General features: G+C 43.8%; 1 protein-coding gene and 1 pseudogene across 3 annotated transcripts in view; both read left to right on the top strand.

Moving 5' to 3' along the window:
• Window positions 1-9,109, top strand: part of LOC124867893 — a 49,880-nt gene extending 40,771 nt beyond the window's left edge. The window contains exons 2-6 of one of the 3 annotated variants that reach the window (XM_047364578.1): window positions 5,129-5,255; window positions 5,460-5,612; window positions 5,851-5,976; window positions 6,083-6,214; window positions 6,669-9,109. In XM_047364578.1, coding sequence (XP_047220534.1) covers window positions 5,499-5,612; window positions 5,851-5,976; window positions 6,083-6,214; window positions 6,669-8,093 — 1,797 coding nt within the window. In that variant the 5' untranslated portion in view covers window positions 5,129-5,255; window positions 5,460-5,498 and the 3' untranslated portion in view covers window positions 8,094-9,109. Of the gene's footprint in view, window positions 1-4,928; window positions 5,256-5,459; window positions 5,613-5,850; window positions 5,977-6,055; window positions 6,215-6,668 lie in introns of those variants that run through there. The other 2 variants (XM_047364577.1, XM_047364579.1) reach the window with 2 other exon arrangements.
• On the top strand, window positions 868-4,301 carry LOC124867892 (annotated as a pseudogene).
• Window positions 9,110-22,741: the final 13,632 nt, after the last annotated feature.

The following is a 22,741-nucleotide window of genomic DNA, read 5'->3' as shown; positions in this document are numbered from 1 at the left end:
AGGGGACCAAAAGCTTTGTGTCATCACTCTTTTGAGACCAATTAAAATTAAATTAGTTATTTTTGCTTTGAAGAGTGCAGGTGAATGCTGGAGGTGGAGATGATTTAAGAGGAACAGGAAGGTGGAGTAAACTGAATCTGCTATTAGGAACAAATAAAAGATTAAAGCCAGGTGAAGGCATTTTTCCACACTTGGCTTTAAAAAGTGGTGTTTTATAATTTGCTTTACTTGAATTAATTATTAGAAAATGCCTCTCATGGCATGTAGTATCTCTTCCACATGGTCTTCTTTCAGGGTCTTGATTTCGGTCTGAAGCTTTTTAAGTTTCTGCTGTGCCACACACCAGTTTCTGGGCAGTTGCTCCTCATCTGATGACGCCTCATTTGACTTACTTAACTACACAGAAACACATCAAAGAATGAGCCTTCTGCATGGCAGCAAAATTTACGCCATAATTATTATCAACTCAATGTACAACAATTCAAATATAGTCAAATATTTTACCTTCAAAGGTGCTTTGCTTGCCAGCTGCTTCTTCAGCTCATCTATCATATGGTTTGCTGATTCTTTTTCTGTCCAGGTAGCTTTTTTCTTTTTCTGTCAAAATTACAATTCAGTTTTGTGTTTTTATAACAGACATGTAATAGCATCACTGTTGATGATAATTTAGTACTAGCTGCAGAATCAACTGCACCGCTTATTCAGAAATGTGTAAATAAAAAAGAAAAGTCACATAAGTTATGGACTTGACCAATAATTAAATGTATTTAATTATCTGGTGATACTAATCAGGCTATAAGAAACTCAGATAGTCTTATTATTGTGCCAAGTTCATGTAACAAGAACATATTTTGTTAAATCATTTTAATGTTTACAAAAAAAGGAATTACTAAGATTGGCTCAGTGGAGCTGCAGCTGTGGCCAGAAAGCACACACCAGTGCACAAACACATGCCAGTGTCTAAAAACACGACCTTCCCCCTTCACAACATGTTCAATAAAGTTGTTTTCTGGCACGCATCCAGGCCTGGAGCCGAGGGCGCAGCCACAACAAAAAAACATGAAAAATATGTTAAAAATAACACAAGGACAGGACATGGCCGTGCAGCTGCACATGAGGCCACAAGAGGGAGCTCCCGCTCCACCCTTGCCACAGCTGCACATGAGGCCTCAAGGGGGAGCTCTCACCCTACCTCTAACACAGCAGGCTGTTTTTTCTGTGGAAGAAGCAGACCTGGGACGAGCGCAGCTGGCAGTTGTAGCGGAACAGCAGATCCCGGTGTTGCGCAGTGTTTACACGGAAGCACCTTTAGGTCCACTGGCAAACAACACTCAGCTGTGGCGTGCGTGTGGAGCGTCAGATTGGGTGATAAAGACTGTATCCAAGGGATACAGGCTCCAATTTGTGACAGCCCCACCCCGTTTCAAGGGCATAGTACAGTCATACGCCCGGGGAGAGTCCGCTCGCGTCCTGCAAAAGGAAATAATTTCCCTGCAGCACAAAAGAGCTGTCCGGCTGGTACCGCAGGAGCAAAGCAGAGACGGGTTTTACTCCAGATACTTTCTCGTGCCGAAAAGGGGCGGGGGTCTGCGACCGATATTGGATCTGCGGGCTCTGAACACATATCTGAGACGGTATTCGTTCAGGATGCTAACACACGCAGCTCTGATAAAGTTTGGGCGTCACGGAGACTGGTTTGTCTCCATAGACTTGAAAGACGCATATTTCCATATCCCTATATACCCCCCTCACAGAAAATACCTCAGATTTGCGTTTCAGGGAGAGATATACAAGTACCTGGTACTTCCTTTTGGCCTCTCACTGAGCCCACGTGTGTTCGTGAAATGCACCGAGGCAGCCATCGCGCCTCTGAGGGAAAGGGGGATGCGTCTGGCAACGTATATAGACGATTGGCTGATTGCAGCTCAGTCTTTAGAGGAGCTCAGGACGCATGCCGAGATGCTTACTTTACATCTGACAGCTCTGGGATTCACAATAAACTGGGAAAAGAGCATTTTAACCCCAGTACAAACAATCACCTTCATTGGCCTGTCCCTGAATTCAGTCGAGTTCAGAGCACGCCTCTCAGCGGAACGAGTAAAAGCCTTTCAGGCTTGTCTGGCACTCTTTCGCAGAGGCACACAGGTGAAATTCAGGTTATGCCTCAGACTGCTGGGTCTGATGGCGTCTGCGCTGGCGGTCATCACACTCGGCCGTCTACACATGCGCCCGTTTCAAAGGTGAGTGGCGTCACTCAGCTTGAGCCCCACACACCATGCTCACCGCAGCGTCCTGGTTTCTCTCATATGTGCACGCGCGCTGAGCCCGTGGAAGCGTCCCGGTTGTCTCAACCATGGGAACCATCCTGACGAGGAAGGTAATTACCACAGATGCCTCGCTGACAGGCTGGGGAGCCACTCACGAGGGGATGATGGTAAATGGTGTTTGGAGTCCACAAACACAGACAGCTCACATAAATTGTCTGGAACTCCTGGCCGTGATGCTGGCACTGAGACACTTTCTGCCCTTTATCAAAGGGCACCATGTTTTGGTCAGAACGGACAACACAACAGTGGTTGCTTACATCAACAAACAGGGGGGTCTGCCCTCACGTCATTTACACGAGCTGGCATACAGACTGATAATCTGGACCAGCTCACACTTGCTGTCGCTAAGAGCGACTCACGTGCCAGGGGTAATGAACAGAGGCGCGGATCTGCTGTCAAGGGGCAATGCCCGCTACAAAGAGTGGAAACTCCACAGCGAGGTGATGTCCCAGATATGGAAGAGGTACGGCCGAGCGGAGGTCAGCCTCTTCGCATCAGGGGAAAATGCTCAGTGTCCGATGTTTTTCTCACTGACAGAGCAACAAGCTCCCCTTGGGCTGGATGCTCTAGCGCACAAATGGCCGCCGGCCCTACTGTACGCCTTTCCCCCGCTGGAACTGATCATTCCTACTCTCGCCAGGGTGCGAGAGGGAAAACACTCACTCATTCTGATAGCTCCCCGCTGGCCAGGGAAACATTGGCTAGCGGAGATTTTTCAGATGCTACACGGCGAGCCATGGCGGCTTCCCCTCCGCAGAGATCTCCTGACGCAGGCACGCGGATAAATATTTCATCCGCATCCAGAGCGCATGGCCCTATGGGCCTGGCCTGTGAGGGGTTAAATCTGGCTGCCAGTGGGCTTCCCCAGAGCGTTATTGACACAATTCAAAATGCAAGGGCCGTTTCCACGCGTAACGTGTATGAGGGTAAATGGCAGGCATTCGTGGGTTGGTGCGCAAAACCTATGGTGAGCGTAATGCAAAGCCCTGTGTCGGACGTTTTAACTTTTCTGCAGGCACTGTTGGATAAAGGCTTGGCTTTTTCCACTGTGAAGGTGTACCTGGCTGCTATTTCAGCCTGTCACGTTGGCTTTGGTGACAAAACAGTGGGGCAGCACCCCTGGTGTCAATTCATGAAAGGTGCACGACGGCTCCGTCCAGTGTCGAGGAGCCTCACTCCTTCATGGGATTTACCTATGGTACTCGATGCGTTGTCACGTGCACCGTTCGAACCGTTGCAGCAGGTTGAGCTCAAAGTGCTTTCCTTTAAAACGGCCTTATTGATTGCTCTGGTTTCTGCTAAGCGTGTGAGTGACATTCAAGCACTCTCAGTTAACCCGCCTTGCAGCAGTTTCTGGGTGAGTCAAGGGTTTTACTGAAACCCAATCCTGCCTTTATACCTAAGGTTGCTACGGCTCTGCCATGCCGTGCCCTTGAATTAATGGCTTTCTACCCACCACCATTCTCCTCTCAGGAGCATGAACGACTGCATACGCTCTGCCCAGTACAAGCTCTGCGGTTATATGTGAAAAGAACAGCAGATTTTCGTAAATCAGAGCAGCTGTTTGTGTCGTGGGCTTCATCACATAAAGGAAAGCCTCTCACAAAGCAACGTCTTTCGCATTGGGTAGTGGGGGCTATTATTATGGCTTATGAGAGCAGAGGCCTTGCACCCCCTGCAGGTCTGCGGGCTCATTCCACTCGTGGTGTGGCATCATCCTGGGCATTGTTCCAGGGTATACCTGTGGAGGAAATATGTGAGGCTGCCAACTGGGCGACCCCTCACACCTTCACTAGGTTCTATAAACTGGATGTCACCAGGCCCACACTGGCTCACACGGTTCTGGGTGTGGGTTCCACATTGCCATGAATGCAAGATGCAATCTGTTGGTCTTCGAGTGAGCTTATCTGGCAATACGGGAGCAGAAATATCCCATAGTGAGATACTGAAACGAATGTTGAAAGAGAACTTTAGGTTAAGGATTTAACCCCGGTTCTCTGAAACATGAGTGAGGTATCTCACCAGATCACCCTCCTTGCAGGGAGCGAGGAAGAGGTGTGCTTATTAAACTGAAGATCACCTACGTGACGTCGACTTTTATACTGGGAGGAAGTCCTCCCATGGGAGCGGACGTCACTTCCGCCTGCCAGTCAAGACTGGCGTAATGTAATAGAGCTTCTGGGGGACAGGCGCTGGAGGCATGTCCCATAGTGAGATACCTCACTCATGTTTCAGAGAACCGGGGTTAAATCCTTAACCTAAAGTTTACTAGAGCTAACATGGCGAAACATTGTGGATGTAAGCAGCTAGCTAGCTAGCTAGCTGCTTACATCCATGTGTTTAGCATTGCAATAAATGGCAGTTTCCAGGTGCATATTTATATTTTGGACAGGTTTAATATCGTTACAAGAACACTGGTTAATGAAAATGATCATGTAGTATTATGTACTCTTTTCGTGAATGTATTTTTTTATTTAATAAAAAAATTTTTTATTTTCTTTTAGGTGGGAAACTTTGACCTAATTAATTTATTTAATTTTTTATATGTAATTTGTTTCTACAAATATTTATAGTAAAACGTTTGCAATGTGGCCCACCAATTCCTGGGGAAGGATTGAGCGTGGTTTTGTTTTCAAAAGCAATAGCTACTTTTGCTATTGCTTTGTATTACAGTCTCATTTGGAGGGATCTTTCCAAATAATGTTGGGATTATTTTATGTTAAAAATGCACTCAGAATACTCAGGACTAATATGACTTGAGTTATAATTTACATTTATATTTGAACACTTCACCTTTCCAGGATAGGGCAGAACTACAGAACAACATACAAGATCACATGAGTCAGCCTATTGCTTCCCACAGAGGTTAGAGATGGCAACAGTAGGAGCTCCTCCACACCTAGCCTTTTGGATCCTTCCTTTCAACAGGTAATTACACAATGACACATTTTTAGTATAAGTGGAAATGTTTATGTTGCAGTTATTACTGGCAGTCAAATCTTAAAATATGCCAGAGCATCTTCTGCTGTTGTGCCTGGTTCACACTGCAAGATAAATGTGCCGATTTTGGTTTATGGTTGGCAGCTAATGACAATTCATTCAGTTAATTATCTTTCTGTTGTCAACCTGTAGAATGTCAGGCATGATGATAACATTAACACCGATGGTCACATGAGTAACTCTTCAACCAATGGAGAGGAGGAAGTCAACAATTCAAGCAGTGAAGATGAATTCAATAATGAGAACTCTCCCACAACTACCCTGATGGACAAGGGCATACAAGAGGTACACTTGTTTTGTTTGGGGGGGCAGGTTTGCTGTAATAGCTGGGTGGATTCATACCATGTAATGGCACGTTTAGCTTAATTTTGTTACCTTTTGACCTATGCTTTATCCTAACCCATGTGTAGACAAATGACAGCATTGTCAGTAAAAAGCAGAAGCTACAGCAAACCAGTTGCACAATTTCAATCATCATTTTATTGACTACATTTTTAATTATGTTTCATTTGTTCACATATAGAATGATAATAAAGATAACCAAATCAGCGCAGAAAACTGTATTAACACTTCCAACAGTGAAGATGAACATGAGGGACTCAATGCTGAGAGCACTACCACAAGCAAATGGGATGTGGACATTTCAGAGGTAAATGCACTATTTTATGTGGTAGTTTATACATGTTTTCTTTACATACATGTCTGCAGTTTTAATTAATAACTTCAAGTAATCTTTTTTCCTTGGCAACCTGTAGAATGAAGAAGCCATGTCATATTTTGAAGAGGACTTGAGTGATGCTGCTAGTAATGAAGGGGAAAACCATGCTAGCAATGAAGATGTAATGGAGGGGAATAGAACTAGAGAAAAGACACCTGAACTTCCAGTGGTATGTAGACAGTGGTTCAATAAGACATAGCTAGTAGTTGCTGTAAATGGTAAATGGACCGAACTTATATAAAAACAATTACTGGAATTCTAATTTCCCCTTGGGGATCAATAAAGTATCTTTGAATTGAATTTGAATTTCCAGTCATACAGACCACTCAAAGCGCTTTACACTAGAGCCACATTCTCCCAATCGCACTCACTAACGCTCACACATTCATATACTGATACGCAGATCGGTAATCTGTAAGTCCATTATATAAACTTTTAGCATTTATACACAATACTACTATTACTACTAACAATACACACATACATAGGCTATGCACTTATTGTTGATGTGTTTGCTATAAGGTTAAAAATACTTTCTTAGATTGATGTTACTGCTCAGGTTTGCTGCTACTCACTTTCATTTATACATGTTTTGTTTTAAATCTTTTTTCTTATATCTATAGGGCAGTGAAGACCAAGCAGATGGTGACAATCGCCTGTATCCTGGTGCACCTGTTTCAAAGGGAGAAAGTTTATTGATGCTCATGTCATATGTGCTGCGGAACAATTTAACGGGCAAAGCACTTACTCATTTACTGGAAATGTTCAATTTTTCCAGGTCTGATTCCACCCTCACATACCTTTTCCACAAAGAATTTGGAAGTTCATCACAGTCTGAAGTTCACTTTTATTGTGAAAAATGCTTAGCATACCTTGGCATTAGTGCACACTGTCCCTCTCATTGTACCTTTTGCAACACAGTGTTTGATGCCAACAAAAGTTTAAAAAATGGCTTCTTCTTTCTTGTAATTCACCTTCATGCACAGATTAAACAACTTCTGCAGGAACATGATGTCAGTCTTACTGAAAAAACTAGATCCTTTGGTGTTTTAACTGACATACAGTCTGGTGGAAAGTATCAGAAATTGTGTGACAGTGGAGTTCTTGGAAAATATGATTTGACCCTGATTTGGAATTGTGATGGTGCACCAGTGTTTAAAAGCTCTAAATGCAGCATTTGGCCAATTCAGTGCCAGGTAATTGAACTGGAACCAGAAATAAGAAAAAGGCACATTTTGATGTCAGCATTATGGTTTGGGCCAGCTAAACCATCAATGATTACATTGCTGACACCATTTGTTAAAGAAGCTTCATTATTAGAGACTGAAGGCATTGCCTGGCAAGACAGAAAAGGACACAGTCATGTTTCCAAAGTGTTTGTCCTAATTTGTAGCTCTGATTCTGTGGCTTGTCCATTGCTTCGCAACACTAAGCAGTTCAATGGTTTTTACGGCTGTGATTTTTGCTTGCACAGAGGTGGTAGATCGTATTCATACGAACAACCTGTACCCCTACTTAGAAATGAGAGGGATCATTTCAGTCATGCAATGTCAGGAACAAATAATGAACCAGTGTATGGAGTCAAAAGGCCATCTCCTTTAATGCAACTTCAACACTTCCAAATGATAAATGGCTTCATTCCTGACTATCAACACAATGTGTGTCTGGGAATCACTTGCCAACTCTCTACACTGTGGTTTGATTCAACAAACAGAGATTCCCCCTGGTTCATAGGTAAAGAGATTGATGAAGTTGATAGGCGACTTGTAAAAATAAAACCACCTGTTGAGATTACTAGGACACCAAGGTCACTGACTGAACGGATGTTCTGGAAAGCTTCAGAGTGGCGAGCATTTCTCCTTTTCTATTCTCTACCTGTATTGAAAGGCATACTCCCTGCAAGATTTTGGAACCATTTGTTCCTACTGGTGTTTGGCATATATACATTATTGCAGGATACCATTAAGACTGAAAGCATCTTGATAGCGGAGCTAGCTCTAAAACATTTGTCATTGTTTTCCAAAGACTGTATGGGAAGAACAATATGACTTTTAATATCCACTTGCTAACACACATTGCTCAAAGTGTCAAACAATGGGGGCCATTATGGGCTACATCAACCTTTACATTTGAATCCAATATGGGCAGTCTCAAGAAGTATTTTCATGGAACACAGTATGTCCCCTCACAAATTGTCAGAACATTTCTGTTGTGGAGAGAATTGCCAAAAAGGGCTAAGAACACTATCCATCCGGAAAATGAAAAGGTTAAGTCTTTTGTTGAAGAACTTTACTTTAATAAAAGAAAAATAGAAAATTGTAAAATACTAACTGAAAGTGTCAGAGGTTTTGGTCATCCCCTGATACAAAAATGTATTAAAATACCATGTAGGCTTGCCATTGCAAAGTTGTGTGGAAATCTAAGCATCTGCTTCTGGTCTTACAACCGTTTCTTGGTTGACGGAGTTCTGTATCATAGTCAAAACTATGACAGACTAAAAAAGAGATACAACAGTGCTGTATGCTTAAAAGATGGAACATTTTGTTTAATTAATGACTTGGTTATTTTTAAAAAAACATGTTCGCATCAACTTTCTGCTTTTTGTTCATGTGCCAAACTATGTTGTGTTTTAGTTGAGGTACTTGCTAAATCAGACAGGCCTGTGTGTAAAGATTCACAGATCAGTGTTCAAAGTACTTTCATATATGAGGTTAAACACACTGAAACTGTTAATGCTGTCTGGCCTGACATGATTAAAACAAAATGTGTTCTTGTTGAAACGGATGATGCTATGTACATAACACCATTGCCAGATCCTTATGAGAGGGACTAGAACTTGATCAATAAAGTCAAGTCTGTTTCCCTGTTTCTGTGTATGTTATTAAGGCACAAAAAGGTTATGCAATTGAGCATGCATACTATACTGTAACTTAAACTCCAGCACAATATGATCTTGAACATGTAAGTTTATAACACGGGTGATACCTCAAAGCAAACTTGTGTAATGAAAAATGTAAATGTAAGCATGAGTCTGACTTCACCTTATCCTGTACTTGGATCAAGATATTCCAAGTATCAGTACTTTGTGGCAGAAATAAAAGTTATGCTAAAGTACAAGTATAAGCTTCATTATAAGTTTAAGTCTTATTATTACAGTACTTAGTCATAGACTTCTCATTATACTTTTCAGTAGAAGCCAAGTATACTTCACTATACTATTCTTAAGTATATAAAATGTAGTTTATAAAAAGTAAACTTCAAGTATGCAGCCTCATTTTAAGTATAAAATAAGTGTACTCGTAGTACACTTCAATAAACTACTTTTTGCTAATTCTCAGTAATAATTGCTAACTATTACTAGATGTCACTGTTTAATCAACCACTTCACCGAAGGTGGGGGAACTTTGACCTTATTTTGACAGACACTAGTCTGCGCTCAGGTGTTCAAACACAGTGAGACATGCACAGCTTCAAAGCGCGGCGGCTTTCAGAGTCCAACAGCAATCAAAGTTTCAATAAGACATTGGATGCACATACAACTTAAAACACATTGGACTATAAGTGGTGATTCTAAATCGCTCTAAAATCCTACTCTATCCTGCCCAAGCTATTTCTAATAGAAATAAAAACAAAACGGGATTACTTGGTGTCGTCTTCTCTGGAGCAGGGGGAGAGGGGGGAGTTTGTTACACATCCGTAACAAACTCAAAGACGGCCGACCTTCCTCCTCTGGCAAAAGGGGAAAATATGACCATGATTGGTCAAGGTACACACAAAAAAAGGCTTTTTTTCAAAACCATTGCATTGGTTTATGGGAAGTTGAAATAATTACCTCATTCTCTGTCATGTTATTTGAGTGAATTATAAGCAGAGTTTATGTGTCTGACCAGACAAACATGTTTATTTAAATAACAAATATCTTTATTGTGAGAATTAGTGTGGCGGGGGAACGGACTGTCAAACTAATGATTTTATCATCAGCTAGGCTGATAGTATTCAGTTTCAGCACTCAGATTTCCACAGAGTTGTCTGTATGCATACTGCCCACCTCTTTATGCTAATTCCCTGCACCGAAAATAGATTCTGACAAACTCAGCAGCTCCACCGTTTCATTCACAATTGTTTGGTTTAGTTAAGCAACACAGTGCATATATTTGATGAAAAGTACATGTTTATTGATAGTCTGCCTTCCTTTTAAATAATTTATTTTTATGCACATACAGTGCTGTGAAAAAGTATTTTTCCCTTTACAGATTTCTCCTGCTTTTTCTGTTTCGGCCCACTTATGTTTCAGATCATCAAACTAATTCTAATATCAGACAAAGTGGAGCTTTCAAATGGTGATTTTTTATTTACCATAGAAAAAAAAAGCTGACCAAAACAACCTAGTCTGAAAAGGGTTGTTATGAGTCGGAAAAGGGTTATAGAGCAAATTCTAAGCTTTTGGGGCACAAGCTAATCACTGGTGGGCAAAAAGAACACAAAGGCCTGTCTCACATTTGCCAAAAAACATCTTGCTGATACAAACTCATGACAGGGCAATGTGCGTCAAGGACTGAAGCACCTTGCCCTGTCATGAGTTCGAATCTTGACCCCGGAGACCTGTGCTGTATGTCTTCCCCCTCTCTCCACCCCATTTTCTGTCTGCCTGCTTTAGAAAAAAATAACAAAAATAAAGGCCACTAGTGGTGCAAAAAAAATCAAATAAAAAAAACATCTTGCCGATCCTTGCTGATGGTGGTGGTAGTTTGACGGTCTGGGACTGCATTATTGCTTCATGAACTGGATGACTCGTAACTGATAGAACCATTAATTATGTTCTCTTATCCTTCAGGAGAATTGCCAGCCATCAGTACATCAGCGTGACAACAAAGCTATAAAGGTACTATTTTTCCACCACCTTCTGATGTGATTTCCCTTTGACATAGGGGTTTTTAAGTTTGTATTCTGCACAGATGTTTCTGTACACTATGCTGGCTACTTATGGTATTCATTGTATTCCTTTCCTGCCAGTATTTTACACCTGCTGTGAGATGTTGGGTTGTTTCTGGGGCCTCAGCACAGCTGCATCTAGGATCTTTCGCTGTTATGGTAGATCTCGGCATCCGTAGCTCTGGTGCTCAAGGCCTACTCCTGCACTGCCATGTTCAGTGCTTCTGTGCTGTCCTTCAGACCACCATCTCTCACCAACTGGACTGCAATAATGAGAAGACTAACCTTAGTTACGATACATTGCTAAAAATACTGCTTTCTGAAATGTACCTAAGAAACATTAATTCACAAATGCTTTTAGAACAATTTCAAATATTTTAAAAATACCAACTCAAGTTGGCATCAAGAAATTAAAATAGAAGCATTGTTGTAATCAGCAACATACAAGAAGTGTCATCAATCACTTAGACTGCAATAACAATGACACCCAAAGAAATGTAGATAAGGTTGCCAAATTAGGCTGTGATGTGTGCATTCCTGACCACTGTCAAAAATAAAGAAACTGCTCAACTGCTCTGTCTTGGTGCTTGGCCATGTTTGATTGTCTTGTTAACTTGGACTTGTGCAAGCTAGCCTCGAGTTTTTGCAAGGGTCTGAATCATAAATGAAAAAAAAAAAAAGAGACAGGTAACATTTTAAATGGTTCAACATAAAAGACAGATTCTAAACCTAGTGCAGTTTCTTTAGTATAGTCCTACAGTGTCACGGTTTACTTGATATTGGAAAACAAAAACAGAGTTCAGGCGCGCGACCAGGAGGTCGTCCCCAGCAGGCACAGAGTTCAGGCGGGCGAACCGACCTGAACCAAAGACGTGGAGGCCGACAGAAGCGTAGAGACCGTGGCGGCCTGCAACGGGAAACTGCAGGTAGATCAGAAGGCCGACTGAGCAGAGTAGAGGACCTCCCAGAAACTCTGTGGAACTCCGGAGGCGTGGAGCCTGGCGAACCCTCAGAGGCTGAAGCAGAGCCTGGCAAACCCTCAGAGGCTGAAGCAGAGCCTGGCAAACCCTCAGATCTGTGTTCAAAGGCCAGAACAAGGACAAAACGTTCCTTAAACCCCTCAAGAACAGGGTTCAGCTGTGCTTCCTCCTCGAACCCCTCATCGCAGGGTTCAGAAGCCAGAACAAGGACCAGTTTGTCACTGAACCCCTGCAGACTAGGAACAGGAGCTGAGGCGTCGACGAGATCCTCAGTGACGTGAGCAGGAGCTGAGGCGTCAGCAGGACCCTCAGTGACGTGCGAGGAGCTGAGGCGTCGGCCGGACCCTCAGTGACGTGAGCAGGAGCTGAGGCGTCGGCAGGACCCTCAGTGACGTGCGCAAGAGCTGAGGCGTCGGCAAGACCCTCAGTGGCGTGCGCAGGAGCTGAGGCGTCGGCAGACCCTCAGTGACGTGCGCAGGAGCAGGAGCAGGAGCATGAGAGATGTTTCCGCGACAACTAACAGAACAGGTGTGAATATATGGCATGAAAACCAGGTGGAGCAAGGAGACAGATTAACTTGAAGCAGGTGAACTGAATAAACTTAATTAACAGAACAAAAACGTGACTGGAGCAAAACAGAGACCCTTGAACACAAACTAGAAAAACATGAAGCAAAAGCATAACCAGATCCGAAAACCAAACTTGACAAAACATGAACAAGGCAACGAAACAAAAGCATGAGCAGGAAAATAAACAGAAACATGATTCCAAACTTGAACAGTGAAAAACATAAGGAAAAAACCCGAAACCAAAAACCAAACAACCCCAAATCATGACATACAGGGTCTGGTCCAAACCAAATTAGAACTAAACTGTATAGTGACTGTCACTCTGGTGAAACGCAATGTGGGAGTTGATTTATGGTTTTCAATTTAGATGAAGTACACCATTTCCAGAAAAGTAAATGTAATTATGGATTAGACTGTTAAAAACTGAATTTACTAGTGGTCCGACTGCTGATGAACAGAGAGGGATAATGATCATATGTGTAGCCTATAACAAATCAGGAGCGGGATACAATTACCTAAGTTTAGCTAAAAACATCCCACATTAGGAGATCATTTTTAACAGAATATCTCGAGCCATGATTATTAGCACCTCCTTTGTTTATAGTTTGCACAGGCCGCTTTTGCCAGCAGTTTAGAACTAATTCTTCTTCTCTATAATTTCCTAAGCTTGGAGCATACATGTAGAGGGATTTTTGAATATTTCTCTATGTACAATTTAGATCAGGGTTGCCCAAGCCCAGTCCATGAGAGCTACTGTCCCAAAACATTTAGATGCATTCATTCTCCAACACAACTGCATCAAAAAAGGCTCATTACCAGGCCTCTACAGAGCTTAATAACATGCTGAATAGGTTTACCCATGTGTTTTGGATTATTATTCTAATGGAGGACCACATTATGACTCATTCTCGTTATTTTCAGTAGAGTAAACCAGATGTTTATTAAAACGGCTGTTATTTAAAAGACTTCACAAAGCTTTGCATCATAACAAGGTCTGCCGATCATTTGGGCAGAGAAACAAAACATCACACATCCTCTACTATGCTTATCTATCATATGTAATATTCTTTGTTTATGCGTGACCCAACTGAAGTGTTTTTATTTGACAAAAGTTCTGTTTTAGTTTCTTCTGACTAAAGCACACTGTCCCAGTAGCCAACTCAATACAGTTTCTTTTCTGGCAATCCTCTAAGACCACTGGCTGGTATGTAAATGTCTGTCATTTACACTTGCTTGATTGATTAACAGCTGTTTATTTAGAACATGAGAAGCCATAGAAGTTAATGTATATCTCTCCAATATTAACCAAATCAAAAAAGTAATATGAAGAGGTTTCATCTTATTCAACCATATCTCTTACAGCAAGATGCTACTGCTTGCTGCAATTCTATTACAGTGAGCTTTCGAGATTTTTACCTTCTTTTTCATCTTGCTCACAGTGTGTGGTGGCAAGATAAATATAAGTCCTTATTCAGCCTAGTAGCCAGTGGCTAAGAGAATTGGGTCAGTGTGCTATGTAATTTATACTGCAGAGAAACAAGAAACCACACATTACTAGAGATCCTAGACATTCTGATGAACTTGAAAGACATAAAATAGAAATAAAACATGCTTCAGTTACTCTGATTTTGATAAGGGGTGCCCTATAAGTGAGACAGTGGGGATTTCGGGACAAATAATGTTTATGTACTTGTATTAAAACTTGTATTTCTCTGCAGAGAAAGATGATACTACCACTGTAATCTACTGCAATAAAATAAATGAGTTTTGAAACTTTTCACGCAATCCTACCAGGTGTATCAATAAGTGTCACTGACACTCTACAAAAATAGCAAAACAGCAAACAAATGTTAAACCTTATTGATTAACAAGACATCAAAAGTAAAATCATATGAGTAGAATATTGTTTCATCTTGTTGAATGGCAATGAGAAATTATCTGTTGACCACCCCCAAGCCCCCCCTCCCCAATCTGGTGAGACCACAACTGCAACTTAAATGAGACAATTCAAGTTTGGTTTTAATATTTTCTAAAGGAAATTCAGAGGAACTAAAACAAGGACAGGAAAAAAAATCATTCTATTATGAGTAAATTATCTAGTCTCATTTTCTTTCTCTCTTTCTCTAGTTCCCCTTCCAACCATTTTATACTACTGCTAAGGAAATCTTATTAGGAACATTTCAACAGGGCCTACAAACGACTCTTCACATGATCCCCGCCCCATTTCCTCTGTTAGATGGTGTTCCCATATGGATAGTTGGAAGAAGGAGCGGAGTTAGAAGCATATACTTTCCTTCTCACCTTACCCACCCATATAATCAAATAAGAACAGTTTTGTGCCTGCATAAAACAGGCACGCAAGAAAAAAAAAAAAGAATATAGATTGGCTATAGTTCTAATTCTATAATATTTATGAAAAGAAAAAAACACACTAACACAGATGTACTTTTAAACAGCAGATCGATATTTTTATCACGGTAAGATGTGCAACAATCAGTGCAGTGTAAATACATGGTTAAAAATCTACTTTCCTAACATGAACAATTCTTTCTACATTATTGACTTTTCTCAGAGCTACTGCATCAGTCAGCAGCTGCAATTTAAAGATACTCAAACACACTCACATGCACACAAATTGTGTCTTTCTATCTTTACAGGTACTTGCATTGACTTCCATTCATTTTCTAATATTAATTTCTAAGGTCTAACCCAGACCCTAACCCTAAAACTAACATAAACTCAGTTCACACCGTAGTCCTAAACCTAACCCCTAACCCAAAAATACCACGTTTTCTTATGGGGCCCAGGTCTTTGGCCCCATACGGAGCAATTGGTCCTCACAACATAGTAAATGTTGGAGAAACAAGCATTACACTGTAACAAATGCTAAAATTCAGACACACACACACAAACAAACACATAACCACTCATGTATAAACAGTCAATGCATGTTGTGCTGGCACACTAATTAGGTTCCATGACATGTTAATGTCTTTCTCCTCTACGAGAGAATTGATTACCATGCATCTTTCTTTTCATCATAGGGGATCAATGAAACTCTCCATACACAAACCATGCTTCCAACACTGGATGAACAATTATAGCAGTCCAGCTTGTGGGTTGATTTTAGTAACACTTATAAATACGCTTTTTAAGATATATTTCAAGACCATGGGCCTCAAGACATCCATGAGTTTCCTACTCAAACATGCTTACATTGTAAAAGCTGTGTTGTTGTGATTATGCATATGAATATATTATTTAATGTTTAATATTAATACTTTAATATTTTATTAAATAATATTTCGGTATGTTAAGGGCTGTTTTGTGAATACCAGCCCAATAAGGTGGTGGTATTAGGACAAAATTGAAAGGGATGAGCCAAGCCCTGGCATTTTTGAACAGCAAAACTCTGTACACACACAGAATAAATTTACACAATTTCTTAAAATACAAGAATTATAAACAAAAATCCATCAACTCAAAGTCAAAGATATTTCAATCAACAAACTATTTGCTATGCTAAAACAACCCAATTAAACAACCATGCAGAATGAAATAATAAGGAAGAGTAATGGGCTATGTACAATATAAACAAGTTGATCAAAGATGGTTGAAAACCATGACCAAAAGAGTGATGCAATATTACCATACAATGTTATTTATGTTTGAGAACCAAGCATTATCTTGAAGAATCTGTAATAATTGGTATACCTTTAAACAACCATTCACAATCAACTTTCTGGATGACCAATTCTCAATAGTGTTTAATTAGCTGCCTTTAGTTATTAAATAATACATTTTAATTCCTAGATTGGAAACTAACAACCTTTCTGGATAAATGATCTTCAGCTGACTCAAAGTAGGCAACCACGTGTTCTTAGCCGTTAGCAGTTGGAGCAAACAAAATAAACTTATAGCTGGTTACTAAAATCAACACTCGTACTCGTACTCGTCGTCTTCCGCTTATCCGGGACCGGGTCGCGGGGGCAGCAGACTCAGCAGAGACGCCCAGACGTCCCTCTCTCCAGACACCTCCTCCAGTTCCTCCAGGGGGAGCCCAAGGCGTTCCCAGGCCAGCCGAGAGACATAGTCCCTCCAGCGTGTCCTGGGCCGTGTCCTGGGCCTCCTCCCGGTGGGACGTGCCTGGAACACCTCCCGAGGAAGGCGTCCAGGAGGCATCCGGTATAGATGCCCGAGCCACCTCAACTGGCTCCTCTCAATGTGGAGGAGCAGCGGCTGTACTACGAGCCCCTCCCGGATGGCCGAGCTCCTCACCCTATCTCTAAGGGAGTGTCCGGCCACCCCACGGAGGAAGCTCATTTCAGCCGCTTGTATCCGGGATCTCGTTCTTTCAGTCATGACACAAAGTTCATGGCCATAGGTGAGGGTAGGAACGTAGACCGACCGGTAAATTGAGAGCTTTGCTTTTCGGCTCAGCTCTCTCTTCACCACAACGGACCGGCACAGCGCCCCCATTACTGTGGCAGCCGCACCGATCCGTCTGTCGATCTCCCGCTCCATTCTTCCCTCACTCGTGAACAAGACCCCCGAGATACTTAAACTCCTCCACTTGAGGCAGGAACTCCCCTCCAACCTGAAGAGGACAAGCCACCCTTTTCCGGTCGAGTACCATGGCCTCGGACTTGGAGGAGCTGATCCTCATCCCAGCCGCTTCACACTCGGCTGCGAACTGCCACAGCGATGTAGGTCTTGGCTAGAGGGGGCCAGCAGGACCACGTCATCCGCAAAAAGAAGAGACGAAATCCACTGGTCCCCAAACCAGACCCCCTCCGGCCCTTGGCTGCGTCTAGAAATCCTGTCCATAAAAGTTATGAACAGGACCGGTGACAAAGGACAGCCCTGCCGGAGTCCAACATGCACCGGGAACAGGTCCGACTTAGTTCCGGCAATGCGGACCAAACTCTTGCTCCGCTTGTACAGAGACCGGATGGCCCCTAATAAAGGGCCCCCCGATTCCATACTCCTGGAGCACCCCCCTCAGGGCACTACGATGGACACAGTGGAATGCCTTCTCCAGGTCCACAAAACACATGTGAACCGGTTGGGAAAACTCCCATGAACCCTCGAGCACCCTGTAGAGGGTATAGAGCTGGTCCAGTGTTCCACGGCGGGGACGAAAACCACACTGCTCCTCCTGAAGCTGAGGTTCGACTATCGGTCGGACTCTCCTCTCCCATACCCTAGCGTAGGCCTTACCAGGGAGGCTGAGGAGTGTGATCCCCCTGTAGTTGGAACACACCCTCCGGTCCCCCTTCTTATAAAGGGGGACCACCACCCCAGTCTGCCAGTCCAGAGGCACTGTCCCCGACCACCACGCAATGTTGAAGAGGCGTGTCAACCATGACAGCCCTACAACATCCAGAGACTTGAGGTACTCAGGGCGGATCTCATCCACCCCCGAAGCCTTGCCACCGTGGAGCTTTTTAACCACCTCGGTGACTTCAGCCTGGGTGATGAAAGAGTCCAACCCCGAGTCCCCAGCCTCTGTTTCCACCACGGAATGCGTGATGGCAGGATTGAGGAGATCCTCGAAGTACTCCTTCCACCACCCGATAATGTCCTCAGTCGAGGTCAGTAGTCTCCCGCCCCCACTATAAACAGTGTTGGCGAAGCACTGCTTCCCCCTCCTCAGGCGCCGGACGGTTTGCCAGAATCGCTTCGAGGCCAACCGGTAGTCCTTCTCCATGGCCTCACCGAAGTCCTCCCAGGCCCGAGTTTTTGCCTCTGCCACAGCCCGGGCCGCAGCACGCTTGGCCTCACGGTACCCGTCAGCCGCCTCAGGAGTCCCACAAGCCAACCACAGCCGATAGGACTCCTTCTTCAGCTTGACAGCATCCCTTACTGCCGGTGTCCACCACCGGGTTCTGGGATTCCCGCCGCGACAGGCACCGCAGACCTTACGGCCGCAGCTACGGGCAGCAGCATCGACAATAGATGCGGAGAACATGGTCCACTTGGACTCTATGTCTCCAACATCCCCCGGGATCTAGTCGAAGCTCTCCCGGAGGTGGGAGTTGAATACATCCCTGGCCGAGGGCTCCGCCAGGCGTTCCCAGCAGACCCTCACTATGCGCTCGGGCCTGCCAAGTCTGTTCGGCTTTCTCCTCCTCCAGCGGATCCAACTCACCACCAGGTGGTGATCAGTGGACAGCTCAACCCTTCTCTTCACTCGAGTGTCCAAAACATGCGGCCAAAGGTCTGATGATACGACAACAAAGTCGATCATCGACCTCCTGCCTAGGGTGTCCTGGGGCCAAGTGCACTGATGGACACCCTTATGTTTGAACATGGTGTTCGTTATGGACAATCCGTGACTAGCACAGATGTCCAATAACAAAACACCACTCGGATTCAGATCGGGGAGGCCATTCCTCCCGATCACGCCTCTCCAGGTGTCACTATCGCTCCCCACGTGGGCGTTGAAGTCCCTCAGCAGAATAATGGAGTCCCCGGGAGGGGCACTATCCAGCACCCCCGACAGGGACGCCAAGAAGGCCGGATACTCTGCACTACCACTCGGCCCATAGGCTTAAATGATAGTCAGAGACCTCTCCCCAACCCGAAGGCGCAGGGATACGACCCTCTCATCCACTGGGGTAAACCCCAACAGGAGACGGCTGAGCTGGGGGGCAACAAGCAAACCCACACCAGCCCGCCGCCTCTCCCCGTGGGCCACTCCAGAGTAGAAGAGAGTTCAACCCCTCTCAAGGAGATGGGTTCCAGAGCCCACGCTGTGCGTGGAGGCGAGCCCGACTATTTCTAGTCGATATCTCTCGTCCTCCCGCTCAAGCTCAGGCTCCTTCCCCCCCAGCGAGGTGACATTCCACGACCCTAGAGCCAGCCTAAGCATCCGGGGATCGGGCCGCTGAGGTCTCCACCTTCGTCCGCCACACAATCCTCTTTGCACCGGTCCCTCACGGTTCCCCCTGCAGGTGGTGGGCCCACTGGGGGATGGCTTCGCGTCTCTCATTCGGGCTTGGCCCGGCCGGGTCCCGCGAGGACAACCCGGCCACCAGGCGCTCTCCGACGAGTCCCGACCCTAGGCCTGGCTCCAGTGTGAGACCCCGGTTCCGCCGTACCGGGCTACGTCACGTGCCTCGATATTTTGTTCTTCATGAGGGATTCTTGAACCACTCTTTGTCTGACCCATCACCTAGAGCCTGTTGGCCATGGGAGACCCTACCAAGGGCATTTAGGCCCCAGACAATATAGCCTCTAGGATTATTTGAGCACTCAAACCCCTCCACCACGTTAAGGTGGCGGTTCAACGAGGGGTGGAATCAACACATACTTTTAAAATACCACTAATAAAAAGGTTGAAATGCATAAGCGTGGACAGCCTGTGTGGACAGCCACCCGCTCTGTGTTTAAAATCCACCCTTTAAATAAAGTTTATCTTAACTTTAAAAAACAAAAAACACACAGAACACATCCTTAGCTGAGTGCTAGTCTGCTAAACAAACATTGTGATTATTTAACTCTAAACTAATGTTCTCTGCCCAAACACTACCTCTTAGGTGAACCGTGCTGAGGAGAAGTTGTCTGGGGTGACGAAGTTGAGGAAAGCATTCACGGTGAACAGAGGGTTAACTTGCAGCTATCCTCCATAGCTGTGGGCTGAACTGCACGCAGAGCGGCATGCTGTTTTGCGGTACCCTTGTCCTTCCTTCAGATCGGGAAAATCGCTCCACTCTGCTGGGAACTCTCTGGAACACAGTAGACCTCAGAAAGAAAAGTCAAGCCATGCTTGCACCTTAATTACCCCCGTTCATGAATGAATACCAGATATACAAACAGCAATTCATTCCTATTTAACTTAGTGCACATGATCGCGTGATTGTATGACACTTGGATCTAGTTTGAAAAGTTATGTCTGTTTGCCAGCAAAGAGACATTAGCGCGTGGTGTGTGTCTCTCCTTCTAGCTCCGCAGAGGACCTGCGTGGAGAGGTCCGCCTGTTGGAACGCGGGATTTTTATTCAAACAGTGATGGTAAGTCTGCTGTTACCCTACGTGTTCCTGTTACTGGCTGCGCTAGAACTAGGTTAATGTGATTTATTCTGAAAGTTCCAGAACAGTTCTTACTGGCCTTTAATGTTGTAACCAATGCCTGGGGTCCCAACAGTGTAAACACAAAATGTATACACTGTACTCTATGAAGGATTTTGCATTGTATGAATTGTAAACTAGGGTTACTAATCATTTTAAAAGTACTTAAACATGTCTGAGACCAGACGTTTTGGCCAACGTTGGCTGATAAATCTGCCCCCCATTTCATAATAGGAAGGGATATTGATTTATCTATTTTAGACAGTGTATTTTAGACAGTAATATGGGAGGAATTGAGAATAGGGAACTCTAATACATTTGGTGGTGTTTGCAACCCAATGTTATTGAGCCTAAATTTATTTTTATTAGAGATTTAATTTGTCTTTCCTGTGAGATGGTAATGGTGAGTTTTCTTTGCTGTTGCATTTTCTTCTATGTTCAAAAGTTAAAGCGTTTCTTTCCTAAAATGTTTTAAATCATGCCCTGCGATGGACTGGTGACCTATCCAGGGTGTACCCCGCCTCCCGCCCATAGACTGCTGGAGATAGGCACCAGCTTCCCCGTGACCCACTATGGAAGAAGCAGTAGAACATGATTGACCCACTGACTGTTTTAAATCATGTCCTCGATGTTGTGAAAATTTAAAACTTTCCAACACAGCATATATTGGATTCCATCTCAAATTAGGTTTTTAGAATATTTCTAGAGTATGCTTCTATGGTGGCAAGAGCAAGGTATTTTTTCTAGTGGAGGAACAAAAACAAGGTCAAAGGAGAACACACCTATTCATTTGAGAATGTATCATTCTATTGCAAATCCAGTGGACGTGAGACCCATTGCATTTAATAAGTTTACAAAATGTTTATTATTACCTGTGAGCTGCAGACTCACATGCCTGACGCTTCAGTAGTCAACAATGATATCATACAATACGATTTTATTAAACATGGACAGAGCTTGCCTGGCCTCATTTTAAATATTGCAATGGTGTCATAATACCTCCTATTGGAGCTACGATATATTTTTTTCAGGTATTTTAAATATTGCTTTATCTCCTGTGGCAAAAACTATGAGGTAAATAGTTAACTCATAACTTTAATTTGTTGCAAAGCATAAATGGTTGACAATCTTGAAAAAGCCTCAACATTTCATTGAGTACAGTATTCTAAAAGTCATAATCCAGAGGAGTGCTACAGCTTGTCCCAGCCATCAGTGAGATGCTGGGTACACTTTACACAGATCACCAGGTTAAACCTATATTAAGCTTAGTGGAAAAAAATAAAGCAAAATTGAAATTTCTGATGGGTTGTTTTATATGATTGCTAACTGTTGCGGTGAGTGGTGCACATAGGTATTTACGCTGCAGAGAGATGCAAATAAGTGAGTCATTGAGTTTCTTCAGCCTCAGGCATATTTATTAAAGCATTGTAACAAAGCTGCATGTATGCCATTTCACTTACAGTGCCATCTTCTTCAGAGAAAAGAAAACGTAAAATCATGACGTAATAACGTTGTACATGCGCACACCAGGAGTAACATAAAGAACAACAACAGCAGGTGGCAGTATTGGAACATGTGCTGAGTACGAGCGTTCACAATAGACTGGTGATGACAGGCTTGACCTGGTATACGTGAAAAACAGGGTGCGCTCCATAGTGAGAAGGCAGTTTCAGATGGAGTGAGGAAGGACTGAGCACAGTGTCCACCTTAAAGGGCCTAAAAAACGGGGTGCAAGCTTTTTAGAAAAAGCCCTAAGGGGAAAATCTCTAGCTGACAGCCATACCTCCTGACCAGGCTGGTAAACTGGGGCAGGAATCCTCCTCCTATCAGCGTAGCGCTTATTCTGGGCGGAAGTACACTGGAGAGCGGACTTGGTCTGGTCCCAAAACGTTTTACACTGTCGTAAGTAGGTCCAGACAGAGGGAAGGACCCGATCTGGAAAGCTAGTAGGGAGGAGGAAGCCTCAAAAGGAGACAAACCAGTGGCTGCGGAGAGATGACTGTTGTGGGCGAACTCCACCCAAACAAGATGTTTGCTCCAAGAGTTGGGGTTGTCAGTACACAGACAACGTAAAATGTTCTCCATTTCCTGGTTGAGTCTCTCACATTGACCATTAGTTTGAGGGTGGAAACCTGAGGATAAC

This window comes from Girardinichthys multiradiatus, chromosome 5, assembly GCF_021462225.1.
Source record: "Girardinichthys multiradiatus isolate DD_20200921_A chromosome 5, DD_fGirMul_XY1, whole genome shotgun sequence".
In the NCBI taxonomy this organism is placed as follows: Eukaryota; Metazoa; Chordata; class Actinopteri; order Cyprinodontiformes; family Goodeidae; genus Girardinichthys; species Girardinichthys multiradiatus.
The sequence above is the reverse complement of the archived record's forward strand: the minus strand, read 5'-3'. Positions and strand labels throughout refer to the sequence as shown.